The sequence below is a fragment of the Chelmon rostratus genome, chromosome 14, assembly GCF_017976325.1.
Source record: "Chelmon rostratus isolate fCheRos1 chromosome 14, fCheRos1.pri, whole genome shotgun sequence".
NCBI classification, from domain to species: Eukaryota; Metazoa; Chordata; class Actinopteri; order Chaetodontiformes; family Chaetodontidae; genus Chelmon; species Chelmon rostratus.
This window is the reverse complement of record NC_055671.1, coordinates 874637-901502: the sequence shown is the minus strand read 5'-3', so window position 1 is coordinate 901502 and position 26866 is coordinate 874637. Positions and strand designations below refer to the sequence as shown.

General features: G+C 42.4%; 2 protein-coding genes across 6 annotated transcripts; both read left to right on the top strand.

Annotated features, from left to right (window-relative positions):
• The first annotated feature begins 215 nt into the window (after positions 1-215).
• Positions 216-8676, top strand: kptn (kaptin (actin binding protein)). The gene is made up of 12 exons (XM_041952494.1): positions 216-633; positions 1204-1286; positions 1384-1468; positions 1553-1607; positions 2535-2613; positions 3068-3141; positions 3566-3672; positions 6263-6367; positions 6504-6567; positions 6661-6796; positions 7347-7520; positions 8185-8676. The coding sequence occupies exons 1-12, from the start codon at positions 432-434 to the stop codon at positions 8347-8349; spliced, it is 1329 nt and encodes a 442-aa protein (XP_041808428.1). The 5' UTR covers positions 216-431; the 3' UTR covers positions 8350-8676.
• A 921-nt stretch (positions 8677-9597) lies between these two features.
• On the top strand, positions 9598-25883 carry LOC121617714 (RNA-binding protein Nova-1-like). 5 transcript variants are annotated; one of them, XM_041952920.1, is made up of 6 exons: positions 9598-9737; positions 11493-11512; positions 14285-14296; positions 16788-16931; positions 24325-24491; positions 24864-25883. In XM_041952920.1, exons 1-6 carry the CDS (start codon positions 9613-9615, stop codon positions 25881-25883), a joined length of 1488 nt encoding a protein of 495 aa, XP_041808854.1. In that variant the 5' UTR covers positions 9598-9612. The 5 variants fall into 5 exon arrangements, with proteins under 5 accessions (XP_041808854.1, XP_041808856.1, XP_041808853.1 ...); XM_041952922.1 differs by lacking the exons at positions 11493-11512; positions 14285-14296 and having other exon boundaries at positions 9598-9700; XM_041952919.1 differs by lacking the exons at positions 11493-11512; positions 14285-14296 and having other exon boundaries at positions 9598-9700; positions 24774-25883.
• The last annotated feature ends 983 nt before the right edge of the window (positions 25884-26866 follow it).

Here is a 26866-nt window from a genome sequence, read left to right as displayed (position 1 = left end):
ATTAAACACAAATACAGAGGAAAAAGCAACAGTAAAAGAAACCGAAACCAACTTGATGAAATGGAAGACAATGTGAATTATTTGAACGCATGTTCCTCATGAAAAGCCTAATTTTTCTCCTCGCTGGATTGTTTATGAGCAATAAAGGCTATTCTTTCGACAACCATGAACGCAGCACCCTCCAAACCCGGATGTTTTGCTTAATGGTAGTTTACTCAAGCTGTTTAGAATAAGCCAGAAAAGACTTTGAATATCTGTCTTCACAATAAAATTAGTTATGACTGAGTCAAGCTGTCTGACTGAAAATTCCTTTCCTCGTCTGAACTGAGGCTATCGTGAATGAAGTTGGAGCAACAGAGCAGCCACAAAACAACCAACCTTAGTTTTTGGTATTTGTGGTGTAATTAGTGAGTTTAGTTTCGTCCTTCAGGATGCTTCGAGAGTCGTATCCCTTCGTGGAGGACAGTTTCAGCCGCTTCCCGTCGCAGAGTAACATTTACGGGCTGTGTCAAGCCGGGGAGCAGGAGCTGCTAGCGGCCACTCTTAAAGGGAAGGTGGTGTGTTTCAGGTACCAGGAGCTGCAGCACAAAATCCGACCTGTGGCCAAGGAGGTTCAGTTCACCTACATACCAGGTAGAGACCACAGACAGTGACATCAGTGTCAGTCAGTTAGTACATGTACTAAATCTGAGGTACTTTCACTTTACTTGAGTATTTCGATGTTCCTTTATCCACATTTCAGCAGGAAATATAGAGCTTTGTACTGCACTCCATTTATCTGGCAGCTGTTGATACTGGTTACTTTGATGATTAATACATCAAAATATAAAATGAGTTTAGAAAAACTGCTGCATCGTTATATGTTTACCAAAGAGTACTCCTGGAGTGACTTGCTACTGAATAATTATTGAAACCTTTTCCACTGTTATTTTCCCACAGCAATTATCATTCTTCAACAGTCTTTTAATAAGAGGACAGTAAGAAAGATAGCTAATTTCAATCAAAATGTATTTTCTGTCTCAAATAATCAGACTAAACCAACAAAGTTGTGGCCGACTCACTGTTTGAAGTATGAGGAATACTAATAGGATTTTCTTTTAGTAATGTGCTTTTTGTAACTCAGTGCAATTAAGCCATGAAACCTCCATATATGTCGATTGTTGGCTGATACTATAAAGATTTAATCATGTCTGCTTTATCTAGTTGATGCAGAGATTGTATCAATAGATGCCTTCAACAAGTCTCCTCCCAAAAGAGGCCTGGTGGTGGGCATCACATTCGTAAAGGTATTTCACAGGTTACAGTGTGTGTGTACTGCCACGAGGGTTGTAAATCTTTTCCACCGTTGTAGAAACATTCTTAACTGTGGTTGAACTTCTGCAGGACTCTGGTGACAAAGCCACACCGTTCCTGAATATCTACTGTGACTATGAGCCCGGCTCAGAGTTCAACCTAGAGTCTATTGCACGTGAGTGGAATGGTGTCCTGATGAATATGATGTTCACCCGAGCAATTGTTTCACCTGCTGATGTTAGTGTGTCTCTCTGAACAGAGAGCTGCCTGAATCTGGAGTTGCAGTTCACACCTTTCCAGCTGTACCACACAGAGTAAGTTAAGAGCTGCCATAGACTGTGAAAGAACAGTGCATGCTGAATGCAGAGACATTTCGCAGCTAACCCTGGCTTTTCACTCTCAAAGATAGATCATACAAAGTTCATGCTGAGTTCAGTTGCCATGGTGACAACTGCTGCAGGACAAACCTACAAGTTTTGCTCAGGACAAAATATAAAAGAACCAACTTCTGACCAATCAGCTGTGAGGGAAAATGGAGTCACTATTCCTACAGGATCCCAGAATGGACAAAATACTGCACACTTACACTGCACAGTGACAAGCACAAGCAGAATGACATCATTACAAACCAGCAGACAGAGTTTGCTTGGCAGTCTGTTATACTGGAAATATAGAAACTTTTTACAGTCCGATCAGTGTCCCACCATGGTTACATGTTACATTTTTTGTGAACCAAAAATGTTTTATAGGCTCAGTGATTTGACCAGTAAATAAAGAAAAAGTATAGTGTGCCCCAATAATACCTTCATCAAGCCTTGTTTTGTGTTCTTGCAGTTCTCTACATAAACAGCACACAGGGATTATTGATTGTAACACATTAAAAAACTTCAACAAAAAGCAACACTGAGCCAAAAACATTCCAATCCAGCTACTTAACAAGTTAAAATGCATATTGAATCCTATAAAAATATATTATATTAGTATCTGAAAACTGTATTATTTTCACTTTATATTCTAGTGATGTGCTGGACTAATCTAATGTCTCCACAGATATCACAATTTCATCTTACATAAAACACTCCACTCCTGATCTGATGACATCATTGGCTTGTATTAATAACTCTGCTTTGGACTGATCACACCTTATGCTCTATAGTATTCCTGAATGAGTTTTAGTGTCTTCTAAATTATAGTGTCGTGTGTCTTGATGGTACATGTCAGCAAGCTTTTCTCTCTGTCAGAGTGCAGTGTGACGATGGAGGCAGAGAGACGGTATTTCTGCTCAGCGGTCATGACCAGAGGATCCACCTGTACAAGGAGGTCAGATCAGAGCCAAGATGTACCGGAACATTATTATTATCTTGTCTTTGTGTGTTTAAAGACTTTCAAAGTGTATAAAGTAGACACAATTAATTTGCCAAAATAATCCTACACAATTTAGAAGCTGTACTGGAGCTTTCCACTGCATCACACCATCCTGTTCAGTAGATGGAGTTCACCCACTTTACGTCACTTCACTTTAAGTACTCCCTTACCTTAAAGGTTGAGTTTCAGGGTTCACCCATGACTTTAGAAACAAGAGTTGACAATAACAGGATTCATTGTTCTGTCAAATAGAGGACTTGTGGGTTAAAAGGGATGAAAGCTACAGCCTCATTTTCCTAGCAAGGGAGATGACACAAGATGGTGTGAGTTTTGCACAACTGTGGGAGATGTTCACTTTTATTCACAAGCATCAGAGCAACACTCAGCCTGACTCTCCTGTTTCCTCCAGAACGCTTCCCTCCACCAGTTTGAAGAGCAGCCAGTAGAGAGGCTCTTTCCTGAGCTTCAACAACTGCCCAGCAAGTTAGTCTGAGTCCCTTTGGCTATATGTATGTATGCATGAATGTGTATGTATATGTATGTGTACTATAGTGCTCAACTTAAAGCCTCCAATATGGATAAATGGATAAAGCATCAAAATGTAGTGACAAAGTTGGAAGACAGCAACAACTTCATTGCAAATAGAAAAATAAAAGTAGCAAAAGAGGGCGGCAGTGATATAAAATGGAACAGATAAAGAAAATAGAAATGAGTTATACACACATACAGAACATAGAGAATAAAGACATCAGCATTGATACTGATATAAGCTGAAGGCAGAAAGTTGTGTTTTACTACTATTCTGTCAGTGAACAAATAATGTCTGTCAACACATTTTCTAAACAACATGCATGTGCTGTATGATCCATAACCCTGCATGCTTAATGCTTCCCTTCCCTTCCTGCAGTGTGCTGTGGTTGGATGTGTTGAGTATAGCTGGTGGCCGGCGACTCTCAGCATTTGGCTGCCAGAACGGCTGCATTGGACTGGCTCTGGTCAACCAGACAGGACCAGGTGAGGGAGACCTAGCACAGAATAACGATGCTCTGAGATTCAGAGTGGTTTAGCTCTCTCACAGGAGCTTTTGACACATTTTCCCTCCACAGTGTGATTGAGGAACACAGAGGAGTCCCCCCTTCCCTCCTCCAGGGGAGCTGAACACATTTACATCTTTGGCCAGACACACTGTTACATTATTTATGCAGCCATGTGCATATACCTTCAAGGTATGCACACAGATGTTTTCACTTATTGTGGTTCAATGAACCTCTGCTAAGGTTGAGGGTGGGAATGATGTGTGGTCACTGGATTGATATACTAATAAGACAAAGGTGCAATTTGTCCTGCCCTTGTACGTGCCAAAATAACAGGCGGTGTCATTTTAGCACTGCCTGTACAGACTAACACAGTCCTCGCACCGTGATTACCGGACAGGAAAAACGTTCAGCCTTCTTGTTGTAATTCTCGGTTAGAGATATTGGAATTTTCTAAAAGACAGGATATCTCAGATTGGTGAAAAGAACTACAGAAGTGTCAACAAACCTGTGGCGACATGGCTGCAAAGCCACCATCACTGTCAGTTACATGTAAATACAAAACAATAGTAACAGTCCTACAACCAGTTCAGCTAATGTGAAAGGTGAAACAACTCAGTCTTATTTCCATGGAACCAGTCTGCTGGTGCAGCAGGTGTGCCAATACAGGGTCCAGCAACACAATACTGGACCGCCAGTGAGAAATCTGAACCAGGCTCAATCGTGATCAGTGAACATTCATTCTATTATTAATTATATTTATACCTTTGTCAGAGGTGTGCATCTATAAAATATGATGTCTTTTATTGTGGGACTGCTAGCAGAAAAAAGTGGAGTGTGGTGAATGTGCTATGGACAGTACTTTTCATTCCATTGTGGGAATTCTTGAGGGCACTACATAGATAACACTTATTAGCACTTACATACATAAATTTCACTCAGAACCCAGCCAATGGTGGAATGTAAGAACAGTGCATAGTACACTGGGAGTGATTTCAGAGCCATGGTCTAATCAGACAGAATAATTCAGATTCCCTGTGTGGGGGTATTGTGACTGTGCAGAGACTTTGCAAGTATGCAAAGAAATAAATTCTTAATTACAGTATATGTAGTGTTATGGTTATGGTTAGTGTGTATCCCTGAGCTGCATTCACTTGATTAAGATCGCTACCAGGTGTCACCTATTTGCTTATCAATAACAGGGAATACATTAAGATTAAAATATTGCCTCTATGCTTCATGAATGTTTCATATACAACCCTGATTCCAACAAAGTTTGGACAGTGTTTAAAACATTAATAAAACAGAATGTGATCATTTGCTCATCTGTTTTGACATATACATGACTGAAAACAGTACAAAGACAGTATATTTAATGAGCTCATCAGTTGACCTCATCAACTTCATAGATTTTTGTATATATATGCTTACTCTGAATTTGATGCCAGCAACATGTTTCAAAAGAGTTGGGACAGGAGCAACTAAAGACTGGGAAAGTTCCAGTGGAACGCTCCAAAAACACCTGTTTGGTTCTTTCCACACAGGTTGATTGGTAACAGGTGATAGTATCATGATTGGGTATAAAAGTTGCATCCTCAAAAGGTCAGTCGTTCAAGGATGGAGTGAGGGTCACCACTTTGTGAAACACTGCACAGACAAAAAATCAAACACTTTAATTTATTCTGCAAATCATGGACGTCGCATCCTCCAGCCTAGAGAGGAAAAAGTCCATCCAGATTGTGACCAGCACAAAGTTAAAGAGCCAGCATCTGTGGGGTATGTTAGTGTCCATGGCATGGTAACTTAAATATTGTGAAGGCACCATTAATGCTGTAAGGTACAAAGGAGCAACATATGCTGCCATCCAGAAAATTCTTTTTCCAGGGAGTCTGGACATGTTACAACAGCGTGGCTTCATAGTAGAAGGTACCAGACTGACCTGCCTGTAGTCCAGACCTGTCCCTCATTGAAAATATGTGGCACATTATGAAACGCAAAACCCAAAAACCGAGACTACTGACTGTTGAACGACTGAAGTCCTATCAAGCAAGAATAGGAAAGAATTTTACTTTCAGTTAAGTGTCCTCGGTTCCCAAACGCCTACTGAGTGTTGTTAAAAGGAAAGGTGGTAACCATGCTCCATTGCCAACAGTTTTGGTATGTTTTGCAGGCATCAAATTCAGAACGACTGTATTTTTACAAGAAACAATAAAGTTTGTTAGTTGGAGCATGAAATATTTTGTCTTTGTACTGTATTCAATTGAGTATAGGTCGCAAAGCTTTTGGATTCAGTTTTTTATTTTACGCAGTGTCACAGTTGGAATCGGGGTTGTACAGTAAATAGTAGTGTGACATCTATATGTTCTACATGTTGAAAGCAAAGATCTAATTTTCTCAATTTGAGCCTAAAAACTGGTCCTAAATTAATTTCTCATGGCATTTTCTAAGTACATACCTTTTACATCATTTCCATCTTGGTTCTGTATGGAATGACTACAAGATGCACTGATCCTGAATGCAATGTAGGCCTATTCCTAGTTGTGTTTGAAGGATGTTGTGTTTTTCTTCAGAGGTTTTGCAGAGCTGGAGGTTCCAGTTTGACAGTCCAATCTCTACAGTGCTGCTGTTCCCCCTGAGCTGCCAAACTGAGCCCAACCAGCCCAGTGGAGCGAAAAGTATGTGACTGTTCTGTTATACACCTTAAGACTTGTATTGCTGTTGGTCTTCTTTTGGATATTCAGTGTAGCTTATGTCTGACCATCACTGTGGATTGTACTTTTTGACTGATTGTCTGTGTCTGTGCTGTCTCAGGTGTGGAAATGCAAGGCTACAACCTTCTGGTAACCAGTACTATAGAGATGGCAGTTGTTTATAGGTCAGAATTAGAAAACTTCATAAAGATTTCAGTGTCAGGTCATCACTTGTTTTGGGGAGATACACTGTTCTCAGTGTGTCTGTGTCTTCTCAGAGATGTCCAGGAGCAAGGCTTGTCCTGCTCGGTGTGCCTCTCAGAGAGTGACCAGTGGGACGCTGTGCTTTGTGCTCTCGTCATTGACCTGGATTTTGACGGGCAGAAGGAGGTGCTGTTGGGAACATATGGGCAGGTCAGAGCTCCTCTTTATCAATGGACTTTATTGATAATACTTTTTCTGTATTAGGACTAGTATTTTTATTGTCAATAAATCCCCTAGACCAAAACTTACAATGTGTTAGTCCGTTTCTCAGTACAATCTGACTTCCTCAGCCTGTCTGTGGCTCTCAGCTCTAAGCCCATTGGTTCCTACTGCGGACATAAATCTTTTAAATAAACTCTTTTTAAAAAACGTTTTCTAAAACAGCTAGTTCTTAGCGAACAGTATTTAAACTGGAGTAAGTCCATCTGTTGGGGACGTTCACCCACGTTTGATGCTCTAGTGGGACTGGGTCAAAATAAACTACAGTGTGCGTGTTCATGGAAAAGAAGGAACATGTCACCCAGTACAACAGTGTGGCTCTCTGATCTGTCATTTAATAGTTTTTGAACACAGGAGCTCTATGGCACAGAGAAAGAAGCTGTATCAGGCTTTGTTTGTGTTTCTTTTCATGGGATTTGTTGACAGTAAGATGTGGTGGTCTCGTGATGATGACAGTGTTATCTGTCTTTCTGCCATGCAGGAACTTCTTTGTTACAAATTCCAGCCGGCAGGGAGTGGACAAGATGGACAGTTTCAGCTGCAGTGGAGGCGAAGCTTTAAGAGCCCTTTGCTGTCCATCATCTACTTAGACTTGACTGGGGACGGTTTGAGAGAGCTGGCTGTCCTCACACTAAAGGGACTGCACATCTTGCAGGTGTGTAGCAGAAAGCTGTGTAACTGTATCTACGGTATTAATAAAAGTTGCATTGTATATCCCTGTCAGGGTCAGCACCTCTCTAAAATCAATCCTATTGTGGCTCTGCGCATCAGCATAACGGTCAGCTCATCTGCTTACTAAGTCAACACTAAAACATGTTCTTCTACTGAGAAGAAGGTATTTGTGTTGCATTAAGAGTTGCACTGAAACAAGGTTTTACAGATTTTACAGGCCTGTTGCCTGCTTTGTCTCTTCTGTTCCCCTAATCTGCAGTGACCAACACAGAAAGAACCTTAGAACATGAGAACCATGTAAGCTTGAGAACTAAAAGAGATCCCACACAAATCTAAAATTTAATAAAGACATAATGACCAAAAATGCTTTTCATTTGCTTTTCTCCTTTAAAAGAGTTTTTTCAGCTCTTACAGTATGTGATGCCTCTTGTAGGATCATTCTTCATCACTGAGCATCGAAAGAAATCCCAGACAAAAATGATTACCATGATCTGCTATAGAAGAAGAAATATCTAACTTCATACACCTTTTCAACTTTGTCAATACAGACCCCAACAAGATGATAGTTTCTCTGTGCAAATGAATTCACCAGACTTGCTCAAGACTGTCTGACCTGCTGTACGTCTCATTTGATGTCATCTTTTCAGCACACCCTGACCAGCACTGCTGATTTGGTTCTTGAGCGGCTCGCCCAGAAGATGTCTGCACTGACTGCTGGCTCTGAGCTGGAGTCAGCCAAAGCTCAAGACACTGAGGAAAAGGAGGCTTTAGCTAAGAAAGAGGAGTGTACAGCTCAGACACCATCAAATTAACAAAGTGGTCTTATTTACAGGTGTGATCACACCTGGTGCATTAAGTTGCGATGATGGACGCTGGTTAGAATCTCAAACATCTCATTTGCCATGTATAACAGAAACACTGCTTTGTGGGGGAGTCCTGTCAGTAGGTGAGAGTCAAATAAACTGATCAACGTGCTTGCACTAAGCTATAGAGTGATGTGCTGTAGATAGTGTACAGTAAGATACAGATAATAAATGACACATTTGTTGTTTGTTGGGTATTATTGTCTGTGTTGTTACTGCTCTTCCTTTGTGGAGCTGAAGTTGTTAGGTATTTCCAGAGATACAGTAAGTGGAACAAGTGCATCATTTACATTTTCTTTTTATGTGTAAAAAAACAGATGGTAATGCTGAATATGAGATCTGATCACTTTGTTTTCAGTACTTCTAATAAGATACATAATACCAAAGGTCCCACTGCTGTTAGCTGGTGTGTTCTATTTTAGGGTTCAGAAGAGGTGACAGAAAAACCAAACAAGAAAAGCCATGTAAGAAGCATTTAGGTGGCGAAATCAGTTCCAGCTTTGTTCGTGTAGATAAAAGCAGTGTCCTCACTTGAGAGTTGCTTCACATCAGATGGATTTTTGCTTCGGCCTCGTCTTTCGGCCGGTCAGTGGCACTGTAGTCCTCTCTGGGCTCAAACTCTATATCTCTTCTCTTGCACTACAAAGGCAACAATAACAACAGCTGCACTTATCACACCGAGGACTTCACAGAGGAACATGACGTGAAGATCACCTAACAGAGCTCTGATCCTGCGCCTTGCTTCTGCGAAGCTGTTGCACTTGTTTTAATGGCTGATCGGCTCTCAGACTGTTCTGCTGCCTTCCTTTAGGCGCGGGGTTGTTTTGCGCGTCAACAATAAGGAGCATGCTGCCGGAGCGGCGGTGAGCGCGTTAAATGAGCGCATTTCACTCAATGGGATTTTTATATTTAGCTCTGTAAGGGACGCGCAGGACGTGTAGCAGGGCAGCGGAAAGAGGAGACCCTGATCCCGGTGTTGTCTGACATTTTGATCCCTTTGAGACCGTTTCGAGATCCCAAAAACTTGTCGTTCATATCGCGGCGCGCGTTTTCAGGCTATGTGGTAGCGAGGGCGCTGTGTGTGAGGGGGAACAGCGCAAATCTATCTACAGCTCCGGGGGAAAGATGATGATGGCCGGTGGTGGCGGAGCAGCCGTGGACCATAACGGGATATACTCAAATCCTAACCTCCACAGCCTGCAGCCGCCCCTTATGGAGCCGGATAACCCGGACTCCCGCAAACGACCGCTGGAAACTCCGGCGGAGGAGGCCGGCTGTACCAAGCGCACCAACATTGGAGGTAAGAGAGATACACATCAAGAAGCGGCTCATCCGCCGTTTCCCTGCCACATGAAGTCAAATCTGTTGTTGAAGAAGCCTTTACATGCGCCTTTGGAAGCCAAACGCCGTCTTCAGTATCACCACACTGCATGCAAAGAAACTCCGTGCAGCACAGAGGCAGGTTTGGGCTGCAGAATAGGCGAAAACATGCAGCACCTGTGCAGACTGACTGTGGCCATGGTGGTACGGCTGTTACTTCATAACCTGAACACCCAGCAGGGAGAGCAGTGGCCTCCCCAGCTCAGGTCAGCTTTGGATTTGAACCCGATGGCCTCTCTGCTCCACATCTGGAGGTATTAAGTATAAGTCTGCCAGTCAGTGGAGAAGTGTTGCTCAGTGCATACAGGCTTGCTCTAATATTTCAAAGGAGAAGTATTTTTTGATAGTTTATAGTTTGTCAGTGTTAATTGGTGGTGTCTGGTTGCTGTCTATGACAGGGATTCCCCAATGCTTTCTTGTGCAGAGGCCAAAGATAAATGATCATTTTCCTTGAGTATGTGAGGAGACTTATGTTGAAAGATAACAAATAGAAAGAGAGAACACGTTTCTTTAAGTGCTTACATCCTGTGAATCCGGTGATTCCTGGATCCTACACTTCAGGAACCACACACCCCTTGTACAGTACAAACATGTCTCCCTCTGAGACAGCATCCCATAGCTTTATAATACCTTAATGGCCTAATAACAGTTAAAGACAAGCTGGTTGGTGGCTGTTCAACCGAAAATGAACCCCAAATGCACACAGGATCTAAGTGTATGTTTTTTAGTACACATGTTGAGTTGAGCTAAGCAAAATCACACAACCCTCTATAACTAGTAGAGTGCGCACACATTACCTGAGCTAGATTCCTATCAAAGTCAAGTTAATTATAGTTCGCAGGGTGAGTCAAATCTCAGCATCTGTTTGGTATTTTCATTAGCCTGTCATGATGTTTGCCGTACCAGCATTTAGGCTGTTTGAACAGTTAGCACAGTGTATAGTGGACAAATTACAATTCTGAAATACTAAAATGCAAATTATAAACATGTAAGTGCTCAACGAGTAGAGCTGAGTGGTGTAGATGCTTTTGGGGGAAAGTGGTTGGCTCCCTCTATGCCTGCAAGTAAAGGCTAAACTCTCACATTTAAACTGAAGGATAATAAATGGTAAATGGACTGTATTTAACAATAATAGCAACAATCTGGACGTGTTACAAGCACATCATGTTACAAGCACATCCCAGAAAATCAGGGAGTAGTGAGAATATTGAGAACTACTTGATGTGGGGGAGAGACTACAGAAACACTGCAGCACAATTTTAGCAAATTGATCCTGATTTCTTTGTTCTGGAGGGAAAATGGTGGTGGCCAATATAGAATCAACAAGGAGCTGTGCTCTATTACTCATCAGTAAGATGTCGGAGTGCTGCAGTGAGGATGACAGCTGATTCATTATGCCAACTACTGTATATCTTATTTCAGCTTGTGATTGTTATGGTCTGCAGCTCATAGGGACTTACCACTTATTCAGGAACTTAATGTTAATTAGACGTCCGTGGAGAACAGGCAGTTTCTTCACCATATGCTACTGAAATTTGCTTTGTCTGTCTCTGTATCCCAGACACCCCACCATTCGATGATAGCAGCTTTATATCCTATTTCTAACAGCATGAGCGTGTCTTTGTTGCACCCCACTGCACCTCAGAAATGTAATTTCAGCGAGGCGCATAAGGACCCTTGTGCCACCAGACACTATTTTAGTACAGATCCAGCCCCTATATGTCCTCCATTAGCACCCCGAAAATCACTGTAGAACAGAGAAGACACACGGTGTTCCTGCTTCTTGGAGGGTTTTCATCATTCAGACCTCACCATAATCCTTCCATTTAGGATCCAGGTGATATGAAACACTAGACGGTGTGAAATTGTATTTCTATTTGCATAAATCTTAATTAATAGTAAAAATACATAATTCACACAGACAGCTCTGACTATTTACTGCTGTCATTTCTGTAATAGTATTACACTATTACACACCACTTTATACACACATACCCTCCCCCCCCCACAGGTATATTCTTATATCAAATCAATTTATATGATATGATATTGTAAGAACAGTGTGTGAACACTAATTACTAGTTTTGTTGAGCCTTTAAGGGGAGATTTATGTTTAATTCTGAACACACATGTTTGCAACAGGACATTTAGTTTGTGCTTAGTCTTTGAATGCTGAGTATTGAAAAATAAACTTGCTTCCCTAAGCCCACGCTAACTTGGGCTAAACTGATTAAAGAACCACTGGTTTATGCAGTTACTAAAAGTAATTCCCTCCAAAATCGCTGTAAATGAAGCCATTTTATTCTAAAATAAATTAGACATGTTACAAGTTAGCTTAGATTGTCTCTAAGGTGGTAGCAAATGCAGTAGCCCACCAAAATTAGATTCACAGAGGAGAAATGGCAGCTAATCATCCGGTCGTTCTGATAAGTATCCAATTTGAAAGCGAAAAAGCAAATCTTTGAGGCTGATCTGGAGCACACTACCACAGGCTGCGTTCAGGAACAGAAGCTACCTTTATATGTTCACATGGAATGCAAATTTACCACTTGTAATGACTACTACACAAAACAGATGTTTTATAAATATCTTGTCACCCTGTGCTTCATGTAATATGTTTTAGCATCACCTCCCATTTCATGTTATCTGCATGCATTATGTGTAACATTGCAAATTCACAGCCCATCTGGCAGTGGGGTAGACAGCCTGATAATCCTCAGCCATCCCTGTAATCACTAACCCCTTGACTATGTCTGATATTGATCACGTTATTCCTACCGAACTGATCATTAACATGACTGGCAGCTACAACAAAGAGAAGAAAGCCTGTGCTCTTTCAAAGCTGAGCCCCTCGTGCATTCATAGCTGTGGACACCGAATGAGGGAAATTACTCCTCTTTTATCAGTATTGCCCTTCTCCTCTCAAAATGAACATCTTTCATTCATTTCTCTTTCTAATTACCCATACTCTGAGCCCATGTTGCTGGCAAGCATGTGCCCTCCAAAAGGTTGTGTGACTGAGGGATTAGGTATGATCTCGTAATGTTGCTAATGGAAAGGTTGGCACAGGAATGTGAGCTATATTTTTTTATTTTTGGTGGGAAGGACACAGGTGCCCTTGCAGAGCGATGTGACGTGAGCGGACTGTGAATTTGCCAGGTGGCAGTGAAAGAGAGAATGAGAGAGAGCGATAGAAATGAAGACAGAGCAAAGCAGAGAGAAAAGCAGAGATAGATAGACTGGGAGAGGGAGTGGAGTCTACAGGGAGGCTGTGTCTATATACTATAGCATCTCTCAGTGAATGAGACTGGTAGAATTTTCTGGAAGGATTCGTTCCAAAACCAGATGGGCCACGATGTTAGGGTTTGATTTGTGATGATGAAACTAATCAGCAGCCAGAAAAAAATGTTCCTTTTTCACAGATTTCCTAGAAAGCACTATTAAATGAAGCTGGACCTTCCGTGTCCACACACAGACACTTACACACAAGCACATTGCAGTTTTTACACACATTCAGTCACTTAAGATACCTCTCGGTGTAAGATTTATAGGCGTAGTGATTGGCTTCATCACCCCCTCCACCATTCTGCGGCACTGCCATTTGCAATGGTTGATGAGCCCCTCCGCCCTCTCAAACATGGCCGTCTAAGGGATTGGGGGTGGGGGAAAGGCGGAAAGGAGGGTGGGTGGCGTAAGGCACGCTGTCTCAGATCACTCCTCCTCCACCTCCCTCATCATCTGCTTATGTTATCCATACACCTCTTCAGCCACCATTGAAGGTCACTCTACATGCTTCCCCATTCACCGCTGAAGCCCGCTCCCCCAGCCACTTCACCTTTGTCACTTTGCACTAAAAAAAGTGAGTGAATGGGCTGCCATACTTTATAGTGCTGCGTCAAAAGAGGCGGAGTAGGGGAGAAAATTCAATTTTTTGGGACCAGCATCGGGGGGTGGGGACATGACGTGCTGGAAGGAGGACGCTACCCATTGGCCGAGCGAGGTGTCAGTCCTGCGTGCTGCTGCAGACGGACAGGCCACTCGATGAATATGGATGAGAGCAGTGAAAAGGGTGATGCGGCAGGGAAGACCCCCCCCCTTCAAACCGATGCAGGCTTGAACAATGCGTGCCGTCTTTCACTGAAAACACTGAGAGCCTGCATTAGCATTTTCTCAGACAATTGAGGCTCTGGCCAGCTGCAGGCATGGCTCGGATGCTGCGGTGAAATCTCTTTTTCTGCACCCACTGATGAATTAGACCTCGTGAAAAAGTCGACTGGCCGCATTCCTCAACACTACCATTGCACCTATGCCTAGACTAATGTTAAGATCCCCTTTAGAGATTGTGCCCCGGCATTGATGGCGATCTGACAGAGGACTTGAGAAGCAGCAGATCTCAGAATGGGTAAGCCTCAAACTCTTTTTGTCTGACTTGTTGAATTTATCCATCATGCTCGACTACATGCGATTTCATACACCTAAATCTCATTTGGCTATTATTGCTCAGTTTTGTTCCATCGTCCTTGCTGCCTGTCAGCAGCAGGTTAGTCCATTGAAATGCAGAATGGGTACTTGGACGGGTAGTGAGAAGGAGGGAGGACGGTCACAAGGCATTTCCTCCTGACCCACCCCCCTTGAGTGACTTAACTAAACACATTTGGCTCAGCGTCCGTGTCTCTCCTCCAAGCCATCCTTCCTTCCAGTATTGGAAGCAGGGGCTTGAACTAACACCCCACTGGCTCAGCTTCCCAATGTGCCCCACTGCTCCCGTTCCCTGGCGGATTGCAGCAACAGATTGCCATGTTTACTCTACCACATGACGCCATTAAAACCTGTTACTGTGATCTCAGACACTAGGACAGAATTAATTATTGACTAATGACAGCAAACGTGGCTGTGAGGGCGATGGAGGGAATCTTAGTGGCTTCCTCCCCTGCTGGGTTTACTCTGGTTGAAGATGAGCAGAAAGTTACGCAGTGGGTTTTGGCTTGCCTGTCAACAACAGGTCTTTGAATGTTTGCAATCAGCATCATTCAGTTGAATGTCTTAGTGTGGCTACGATATCAGATATCTTGCGATGCAGTGAAGGCTCAGCAGCTTTAAGGTGACTGTGTCAGACATGCATGATCTTTATTTTTCCACCAAGGTCATTTTATTGTTATTCATTGTGAGAAAAGCGGAGAGGTGACTATAGCATGGAAATCTCAAGATCAGACAATGGCCAGAGATGAACACAGCTTGTTATGTGTTTTCTGTGTAAAGGTTTATCTCTTGCCCTTTTTTCAGAATAATGACAGATTGACCAGGACCAGACATATTTACTAGCTTTCGATCGTGTTGTAAATAGTCATTTTGTGTCTGTGCTTTCAAATAAATATAGGTATAATATGTTCTGGGATTCTCCAAAACCATAGCTAATTAAACTAAATCAAGAGTGAATTCCATTAACAATCATGTCATTGTCTGTATATTTGTCAGAACAATTGGTTATGGGTGATGTGCACGAAAACAAGCCTGTGTCTGAATGGAACATGAGAGGCATATTAATGCAATAAGGAGAAGAGCTAACATCTAGGCTGTGAAATTCCTTAATGTCACAGTGCCATGTTCATTCACATTTGAGTCTAATGAGAGCATTACTGAGGCAACAGGTTGGTCTCAGTGCAGGGCGGTCGACTTCCATCTATCCATCTTTCCTCCCCAACATGCCGGTCGAGCCCCCACATTCGATACCCTCCACAAAACATAGGATGCACAGTGGCATGGTGACGGACCATTTAGCTTTGGCGTCCGCGATCGAAAGCCTGCATCACTCTACACTTGAAAACGTATCAGATATTTCGTTCTACGGAGATGGACGGTGCCTTTTTACATCTCTGCCCGCTCGAGTGACGTCACCCTTGAGGCAGCTGAAAAGGATCGAACATGACGTCATTGCATCGAGATCAGCATGCAGAGGGGATTATTTGTAGCAGAGCTGAGAACGCACCTGTACCAAGTGTCTACCATGATGTCATCGATATAATAGTTGGAATTCGGTGGGACGCGCCACACCTCTACAGTAAATATAATACCTTTGATCCGTTGTTGGCAGATTCTTTAATTATCTTTGGGTCTTTGCTCAATATGTGCTTTTTAGTAGATTAGCGTACTCATTGTGATCAAGCTTTTCTTGGACAGACACTTTGCCCACCTTGATGCTGATTAATTCTTAATTAATGTTGTAGGAAAAGGAACTTCACAACTGAAAAGGAGAAACATGTCTGCAAATGGCTGGCTGCAAATTCTACAAACTGACGTGCTGTCAATCACTGACTGCTACAAGCCACTATAAGCCACAGAAGCCCCTTCCAAAATGGAGGAGATTTAGACCATCTTGGCAGTATAGCCTTTGAACAAATCTGTGGGATTGGTTCCCATATGTTCTTCTCACGTCTGTTAATTAAGAAGGATCACTCCGTAGTAGCATTCATGAACTGCATGGATAATGACTTCATGTGTTTGCATTTAGTCCTCTGTGTGTAACTTTCTTCCTCAGAAAATACAGGCTGTGTCTGTCTTTGCATTCAGACTGGAATGCTAATTCAACATTCTTATTCTTCATGTGTGAAGAGTGATTAGTAAACACTGGACCTGGCTTTGTATTCAGTCAGAGGTGGCTAAAACTCCTTGAAACAGATAAAATTAGACCTCTGCAAACTGGAAAGGAGGTCATCATTTACTCTACAAGAAATCTGGGACAGGACACAGAGCATGTCACCAATCTCTGATAAAATGTGAATGCACTGAAAACCTGAAAGAACTCAAAAGGCAAAAAATACCTTTCCTTTACCGGAGGAGTACAGACACAGGATTATGTTATTTCCCATATATGTCAAAGCTATGTATTCCCATTGCAAAGTTTTGCTTGTTCAGAGTATTGGGGGTTGGGTACCAGTGGTGTATGTGATGATGTGCAGAGCTACTTTATGAGATGTGACCCTATCCCACTTTGTGTGTCTCTCCCCCAGAGGAGGGTGAGTACTTCCTGAAGGTGCTGATCCCCAGCTATGCAGCCGGCTCTATAATTGGCAAGGGCGGCCAGACCATCGTACAACTGCAGAAAGAGACGGGTGCCACCATTAAGCTGTCCAAATCCAAAGACTTCTACCCAGGTAAGAATGGACACTTGGTAATTAAAATCGATGAGCATAAAGGCTTATATATATGAGAGGAGTCGTCTGACTCATTACCCAGCTGAAGGAGTGATGCTTTGGTGCAAGAGAACATTTGATATATCCTCTTCATTTGGCTTCCCATGAGTAATTGCAGTCCATTTTAATCACACACCAATCGTAAACACTTTGAACTTGATTATCCTTATGGCCTTGAGGGACAAACATGCGCATATATGTTACAGCATTCAAGTGTGCAGGCAATTTCAGCTTCAATTAAGTTGCTTTAGCTAGCAGGTTGCAGGTTTTTCTTTTTAACAATATTCACGGTTTCATATTTGTCTCACTTGTCTGGAAAAATTGCATGAGTCTGCCATTTTAACCCCCATGCAAATATGAGCACAAATTCTGTAATGCAGAGGATGCATAGCCTACATGAAAATTATTAATTGTGCTGGATAGTCTTATTAAAAAATGGCAAGAGGAGAAGGACGTTTGTGCAGCTCGGTGACCCTTATCATATGGAGGTCAAAGCTGAACCATCTTATCCTCCAAATACAAACGCCTGAGTCGTAGAGGAGTCTGGGTGTTTGTCCTTCATGCCTCAGAGGAGGCTTCAACCTGCTGAAAAATAACAGGTGCTGAGCGTCTCGCTGCTTATTAGGTCCAGATGTTTTCTGTGGTAACTGCTGCAAGCAAATAATCCCTGCGTAGTGTTGTATGTTTTCCTGTATATATATATAGAACATATTATTTATGAGCTCTTTAGATAAGAATTGGTAACAGTGCACGTGACCTATGAAATATGAGTAGCACAAAATACTGTATGCATGTAAGAAATATTATAGATGTTGTTAAAGTATAGTGTTCACAGTGTTCACCCGGTATCGTGCCAAAGGCTGTAATACACCCGCCGGCCCACCATGTCATGTTTTGCGTTGCCTAGGCATGAAAACACTTTCTCATTCCGCGGTCTAGTTATCAATAATAAATATGCAATGAGTGGTTACACTTTCAAATGAAGGCTTGCTGAGAAACATTTCAGGTGACTGTTGAAGTTTGGTTCGGTTGCTTGGTTATGTTTAGGATAAGATCATGGCTTGGCTTAAAATAGCTACTTCCTTAAAATAATCACTCACTATTGGTTTCACACAGGAACTGAATCCTGGTCTCCTGGTACTGCGCATTCATTCATGTTCTTGTCATGTGGAGGGGAGGCCAACCTTCACATTAACATGCTATCCTCTAGTGGATCAGTGGGTCTGTTACATGCTTTGGCGTGAGACTGGGCTTGACAGTCAGTCCACTGATTTCCTCAAGCAACTACCACTATATAATAGCAAGACAGAGAAAGATTGTTCCCAGAACAACAGAATGTTCTATCATAATGGCTATCTTCTTTATTAGAGGTGTCCTGTGACCTCTGCAACTTCATCTGAAAAAGAGTCTTTATATTATTTGGAGCGCAAAATATTACACTACAGAATAACACACAACATGGTTTGAATTTGACCTGTTCTGTTGGGAGTTGCATGTGATATATTGGCCTGACTGAGCCATGGCAGAGAATCAGTGAGCACAGGGGGAGAGGAAAAGAAGATGTGCTGGCAAATATTTTTCATGTACTTTTTCTTGCACCGTTTTTCTGTTTGCCATGATGAAAGGATGTGTGTTCAGAGGGCTTGAAATTCTCTATACACAAGGGCCAACTATGTTTAAGGGAATGAATTATGACTACTTCATTGGAATAGGAACAAATGAAAGGAGTGATATGTATCCTTATTTCTCTCTTTGGATTGTCAATGTGTTCATAGGCCACCACCTGCTCTGCCCATCCCCCTTCTCATTATCGTGATGAGTGAGAAGAGGAGTTCAGGGAGAGGGTGCTGGCAGGAGTTTGATTGGGTAGTTGTTCTGGCCCACACAAGTAAAATGAAACGACTGCTACTGTACACTCCACAATGGCTACGAGTATCATTTTCTCAGAAGTCAATAGAGGCTAAACTTTAAAAAAATAGTTGAACCTGGCTGCTTGGTGAAGTTTGTAACAGCAACATATAGATGCTAATTAAAAATCCCTTTCCTGAATTGTAGTGGCAAGCATGTCAAACTTATCAGCTGCATCTGGTTTGCCTTCCTTCATTGTTGAATCAGTTGCCATTTGGGCTAATATAGCATGCTAATGCCATTACACACAGTTCATGCCCTCATCTCTCCCGCTGTGGCAGCCTGAGCACACTCCAACTACAGCACGATCGCACACTAGAGAAATCAAGGGACAACAACCAATGCAGCCATTTTCTTCTGCAGTCCTCTGTGATAGCTCAGTCTGAGTCTCCCACCCACCTCACATCTCCCATTTGTCAGTGTAAGACATGAGACCATGAATTCAAAGGTCCTGATGGGAACTGTACAACTGGGCCCTGCTGTGGTGGACTGAGATGGATGATCACAGATAGTGAAGGGTGTGGATGATGCATGGATTGTATGTGAGCGAGGGGACAGGGGGGCAGGCCCAGAAATAGCTTGTTTCAATCTCTCTCTATGGACATGACCCCTCTCCCAGCTGTACTCAAGCTGCTCCAACACACGCCAAGTTTCCTCTTTCCTCCTCCCCACGCACTGTTTCTCTCAGATTTGGTTCCTGGTAGTTGGGAGAATTCAGGCCAGATAAGATGACATCATAGTTCTCTTAAAATGTTCTTTTTGCATGTTTGCCTCCTAACACAATGGCACTAACTGTTTTTGTTTTTATTATTTGGTTTGAACCCATTTGAACTGTAGCATGGATTACTCGAGCCCCCGTAAATGCAGCACACTATGCATTCACCTACTCGTACTGTGCATTCAGCACACACACACACACACCTACTCACACCTACTTACACACATCCGCATATTTAAGCAGCTGCAGAGCGAGCCGTGGGAGTTCACGATTGGAACATAAACTTAGAAACAAAACTTCAAATCCTTTGCTATGTGCTGCTGGCCAAACAGATGAGGCTCTTGTGATGTCATAGAAGCACTTGTGTATGTTTTCCATTATCTGATCATTAAAATATCAATCACAATATGTGACCTCATACTGGAAAACACCACTATTTCATAGAGTATAAGGTTTCCTTCAAAAACAAGCAGGCCAACTAACTGCAGCAAATGCACACTTCTTCAGCTGTATCTCTATATGCAGTATATACTCAGTAATGCTCCCTATTAGACAGTATCACTTCTGTCCAGGATGATATGGGCGGGGATTTCAGACTAATGGTAACTGCAGTTTTCTGTTTCTCGAGATTCATGTCTGTGCCTTCAGTGAGCAACAACTCTTCTGGTGACCAGGAAGTGTTGTTGTTGTACTACACTGTAGTTTTCTGATTCATTGTTCTGCTTTATGGTGCTAATGCTGTGTTGGAGAGCAAGCCTCACTGTTTGCCTGATCTGTAAGCACAATGTTTGATGCAGCTAAACAGCTGCTGCATTTTGTTTGTGACTGACAAAGGCTAGTTGATTAAAAGGGCATTAGTAGAGGTCAGTTTACTTTTCATAAGGAGTTGTACTATGATATAATCATAGATTTAGAGACTACAAATTTTACAAACTGGAGGGCGTTTGTTGCCATTTTCAAGTCAGTGAGGGTCTAATGCAAGACGCTACAGAGTTGCATTATGGGAAATGCAAGACCTAGCATTTTTAGGGCTTGACCCCATGTAGGAACTAAAAGTCTGGATATCTAAGATTTTTGCCATTCTTTTTTTAATCCGTGTTTGAAGTCTCCAACACATTTACTGCAACACTAAATCACTGAAATACCCCTTTAAATAATGAGCCCTGATCTCCCCAAACTAGTTCCTAGCACACCTGTCAGTTGAATTTTGAGTAATGCTTGTACAGTGCAACTATCAAATTTTTTTGTGTTCATAATGTGTTGCAATTCCATAAAATACTACTAGCAGGTATATCACTAATGTCGCACTACATTGGCAGTGAGTAAACAAAAAGTTAATGTGCTTCGCCATTTTTGCTAACAGAAAATAATACAAGACGTATACCACTTTGCATCAGTAACTGTGACTTTGGAACATTACAGTCAGTGTCATATTTTAGAAGTTCCCCATAGCAAGTAAAATATTTTTTTCAATGGATTCTTTCTTTCTTTCTGTTTGTTCGTTTCACAAAATGTCCCTGAATCATCACACCACCCTTCACAACTACTATTCATTATATTAGCTTTGTGTAGCTCCACCATATATGTTGTACATTGCATCATGGTACATTGCATCCATCAACACTACAGTCAAAAATCTAGCAGTTGAATTCTGCATGTTGGTGTTTGTGACACTTAGAATTAGTACGGCGCTCACCTTGCTGAAATGATGGCACAGCCTCGCCCACCACACGGCGAGATGTCCTCACATGAAATTGAGTTAACAGCCTCATACGACCACCAGTTGTTTTCCACTTCACATCTTGTTTTAGTTGTGTCTCGTACAATGTGATTTATTTGACATATTTGTTTTTTTATTTCTGATATGTATTTTAGTCATGTAATAATACATAATAATACACGACTGAAAATAGTCCTAAACCAATGGAAATTTCCTCCAGTTTGAATAATGTTTGCTAATACCTACAGTGGCTGGCTGTTTTAGGAAATTAATAGAATAAAAGAAAGAACTACATTATTGTGAGCACATTTTTAAAGATTTAGGATCAACCAACGTCCTTTGGGCTGAGAGCCACTGACAGGCTGGGGATAGGCTGGAAAATAGTAAGTGATGGACTTTCAGCTATGACATTGACAGATACATGAAGCAAACCAGTCTATAATTTAATGGCTTATTTGTCTGTACTGAATGCCAGAAAACGTCTATGATAAGCATCGCGTGTTTACTGTCTTTTTCAAAGGTTGGAATTGTTTGGAACTTCTGGTCAGGGTGTGATGTAATGTAAAAGGTGTCCAGGAGACTGCTTCTGATTTAGTGGATATAAATGGTATGCTACAAAAAAGTCACAGCTTTCAGTGTTTACATTTGAGAAAACGCATGCCATATGGCAGCAATGTGACATGATGAATATATTCAGCTCTGGGATTTCCAACAAAAACATTTCAACTCAATTTGTAGTGTGAATGATTACTTTAAAAATCTGCTGATGTGATGACAGTAATTATGGGTGAGACTTTATGTGTGGCAGCTAAACAGCTAAATCAGAGAAAAGATTTGGACAAGCAAAGGCAGACGAAAAACTCAGAAAAACTCAGGCAACAAGGCAAAGATATTGAGACTTTCTTACTTCAGGATCAGGACAGAAGACCTGAGAGTGGTTGCTCTCAGGGAAAAGCTGAAGGCTGAGATGTGTGCTCTCAGGGGCGCTGACACATTTCTCTCCCCTCCTGCCAACAAGAGGACAAGTTAACTCTTACTGCAACTCACACCCCAGAACTTTTATTAAGAAATGTGTCACCTTCAAAGAGAGACAGAAGGCAAATGGCTGATGCAAGCAATTCAGAAAGTGATACAGGTGGGGAATAAAAATTAAAATTCAGATAGTTTCATGTCCTTTTAATGGTTTCTCATCCGAGACAAAAGCTGATAAACTGGTCTGGAAGCAGTATTGTCACTCCTTCCTCATCTAGCCATGAATCTCAGAAAAGTGAAGAAAAAGCAATGATTGCTCAAGGCAATATGTCTTCCAAGGATGTGTTACATCACTTTATAATTTGTTGCATAGGGGTAGGTAGGCAAGTAAAGAGATTGCTCAGTCTAAATAAATTCCAATAAGTCTGACTAAGGTCAAATCACAGTCTGCAAACCCAGTTTTTTTTATGTTTTTTGCACATGTTACCTCCAACCTCTTCATATTTTAGATTTTGTGCCTGTTTGTATCCTGGCTGTATTTACACCAGCATTTTACACACACTAATTAATATCTTTTTACCATTTCCTCCAGCGGCTTGAAAAGCTTTGAGCATGTGATTAATGTAATGACCTGTATCTGTTACAACTTTGAAATGTTAGTACTAATATTCTATGATAAATGCATGTGATGACAAAAAGATCTTCAATAGGTCAAGTGCCTGTACTCGCTGTCTGTCTGTCACTTAGTCACCTCCAGAATCACAGGCAGGTGCAGCACAATAACACCAAGCTGCCCATGTTTCTGTCTGAAGCTTCATGAGATCTCATTATTAACCTGCTTGTTTGTCCTTTAGTAGGATTTGTATTTTGGTTTATTTTGTACACTTTTAGTAAAAATGAGGTGACAGTCAGAAATAGGGTCAAATGAGCAAGACCCATATTTCCAACAGTTTTATTTAATGTTCTTTGTGCATTGTGTACAATGTAGGATTGTGTGTCTGTTATCAACAACTTAATAGGAAATGAGGTCAGTTGCAAGTCAGCTGCCTTTTCTTCCATTTTGCCAAATGTCAGTTTCCTACTGCTTTTTCCTGATATGCTTGAACTGACCTATTGATTGCTTAAATCCATTATCATACATGTCTATGGCATAAAGCCAATCAGGTCTGACTTTGACTAATTTCCCTGCATTCATTGTGGCATTTTCTGAGTGCTGATAAATGGCTTGGAGGACAGATGTGTGCCACCCAATCTTGTAATTTGAGATTCAGTTGAATTAGAAATGGAAATGCCAACGATGAAGTAGAGCAGTGCTTCTCAGAGATGAGATCACCTTATCAGCTGGTCTTTCCCATTTACACATTTCACTCAGTCGGGAGATGGGAGAGTGTGAACTTTACCCTCACTGAAATATTTGACTGAGTCAGATTTATGCTGGTGGTTAAGTCATCTAAGAAAACCTGGAGACATTTCATATTCACTTCAGCCAAAGAACAGTAAAATGTTCAAGAGAGCTAGGCAGAAAGGTTAATACAAAAGGGAGAGTATTTTAAAAATTGTGCAAGCAAGAATAAAGGACTCGCTGTTGCATCACCTGTTTCCACGGCTCGGCCCCTTAACCATGGCAACGGAATGCCGGTTGGGTCGTCAATGTGGGTGTAGAAAAAAGCCGAGAGGAGGAACAAGTGTGTGTTTAGTCTATTAGAGCTGCAAGGCAAGGACAGGCTCAGTGTTACAGCACTGAAAGAGTTACATCATTGAAGAGGAATCCTTCTCCCCCCTGTGGCTCGCTAACCAAGCACGGTTCTCTCTTTCAGCTGTTCCTCTGTTGATTGTGTAAATGGAGGAAGCGAGGAATAGCTTAGTAATTTGGTCTCTTTGTGAAACGTCAAGGAACATTTTTCATTGCCAAGACATCTTAATAGAAATGTAGATTTTTGTCCAGCCCATAGCAAGCCCCTTAAAACTGCTCGCCAAATATGCACTTTATGGTAACTAATCACTTTTGTTTTTCTTATCCTCCTCTCTCATCACAGGAACAACAGAACGTGTCTGTCTGATACAGGGTACAGTCGAAGCCCTCAATGGTGTCCACAACTTCATTGCAGAGAAGGTCCGCGAGATGCCCCAGAGTGCCCAAAAACCCGAACCAGTCAGCATACTGCAGCCACAGACCACCGTCAACCCTGACCGTGTCAAACAGGTGAGATACTGTACTGTCAATAGGGTCATGAGGGTGTGTGGTCACTATGTGGAAGAAACAGTTCACTTCCAGAACACCTTGTTTATAAGTTGTCAGTCTTACTTGTTCTCTGGGCCATGACCCACAGTCTGGTAGGGTCAGGAAAATGTGAGGGTATGTGGTTATTTTTACCTACAGTCTTTCATAGCTAGACAGAGCCGTGTGGCAGCTGCAGCCTAAACCCCTGGGATTAACAAATCGCTGAGTAAAGCAGGGCCTGGTGTAGTACTCTGACTCAGTGAGAGATATCCCTCTTTCTGTCAGCCATTTATGATGTTAAATCTTTCTCCTGTTACCTTTTATTGCTACTTCAATCTTTCTATTTCTCAACAGGCCAAACTGATCGTGCCCAATAGCACAGCTGGGTTGATCATTGGCAAGGGTGGAGCCACAGTGAAGGCAGTGATGGAGCAGTCAGGCGCTTGGGTGCAGCTCTCCCAGAAGCCAGAGGGCATCAACCTGCAGGAGCGAGTGGTAACCATCAGTGGGGAGCCGGAACAGAACCGTAAGGCTGTGGAAATCATAGTGCAGAAGATCCAGGAGGACCCTCAGAGCAGCAGCTGCCTCAACATCAGCTATTCCAACGTCTCTGGCCCTGTGGCCAACTCCAACCCCACTGGCTCCCCCTACGCTAATACGGCCGAGGTGCTGCCTAATGCAGCTGCAGCAGCTGCCACTGCCTCCAGCCTTCTGGGCCAGGCCGGCTTGACGGGAATGGGCGCCTTCCCTGCCGCCATGTCCAGCTTTTCTGGCAATGATCTGCTGGCCATCACCTCAGCCCTCAACACACTGGCCAGCTATGGCTACAACACTAACACCCTGGGCCTGGGCCTCAACCCTGCAGCTGCTTCTGGGGTCCTTGCTGCAGTAGCAGCTAGTGCTAACCCGGCTGCTGCTGCTGCAGCTAACCTACTGGCCTCCTACGCCAGCGATGCCTCCAGCAGTGCTGGCCACCCTGCTACAGGCCTCGGGGGGTTCTCCCTGGGTTCTCTAGCAGCTGCTACAGGGGCTTCCAATGGTTACCTAAATGCTTCATCCCCACTGATGGCCTCCTCCCTACTGGCAACAGAGAAGCTGGCAGATGGGGCCAAGGACGTGGTTGAGATTGCTGTGCCCGAGAATCTGGTTGGTGCCATTTTGGGGAAAGGAGGGAAAACGCTGGTAGAGTACCAGGAGCTAACAGGAGCCCGCATCCAGATCTCAAAAAAGGGAGAGTTCATTCCTGGTACTCGGAACCGTAAAGTTACCATAACAGGGTCGCCAGCCGCTACGCAAGCAGCGCAGTATCTGATCAGCCAGCGGATCACTTACGAGCAGGGCGTGCGCGCTACCAACCCACAAAAGGTGGGCTAAAAGGAAAAAGAAGAGGGGAGAAGGAAAGGATGAAGACAGAGATAGAAGGGAATTGAGAGGGTCACGATGAATAGAGAAAAAAGAAATGTCCAAATATCTGTTCAATATTTCAGTATCAAATGAGAGAATCACAAAGGAGGAGGTGGGGGAGACAACCAAGATAAGTGTGTGTGATATGTGAATGTGTTTTTAGGACTGACGTCCTGATGTTTTTTAAAAGTTTGTGTCGAGTCCTTTTGACGATGGTGATCAGAGTAAGCTGAACTGGTCCACTGCCAAGCTGCAGATTCAAGGGTGAGGCCGCAGGGTTTCACCCTCCTCCAAAACCTCATAGCTGTTTTATTTTCCTGTTTCTGTTTGGGTTTTTTGGTTTTAATTTCAGTTGCAAACCTCAGCTCCCGGTGAGTTGAGTGTGTCAGATGAAGTTCCAGCCAGCTGATAAAGCTGTTTTACAAACCTTGCTCTTTGTATACAATGCAGAAGGCATTGTTAACAGGGGAGAGGTTTTATGGCAAGCACCTGAGGTCATCTCAGTCTATGGGGAAGCAATCTGAGTATAATTTCTTTAAAGAAATCATATCTGTGTTGACATATGTTGAATTCTGGCTCATATCATAATTGAAGTTTCTAAATTTGGGTATTTTATATTTTCATCCTTTATTTATTGACATGGTCTCATTCAAACACAAATAGATTATTTAAACCTGTGAATACAGGTTGATCTGAATGTAAAAACAATATTAGCCTATCGCTATTTTTTATTTACAGGGATCAAATATTGTGTTGCAGTGAAAGAAATGTATAACTCAAACCCAGTCTGAACTTCACTGTTGCTGTCTGCAAGTATAGTTCAGGGGTTAAATAATCAATGTGAGAGGATAGAGGAGACACACAGGAATGTATAAATATATTTTACATGAACACACATAGATAATGCTCCCACAAACCCACAAACACTGAAACATATTTGCATATTCAGTCAC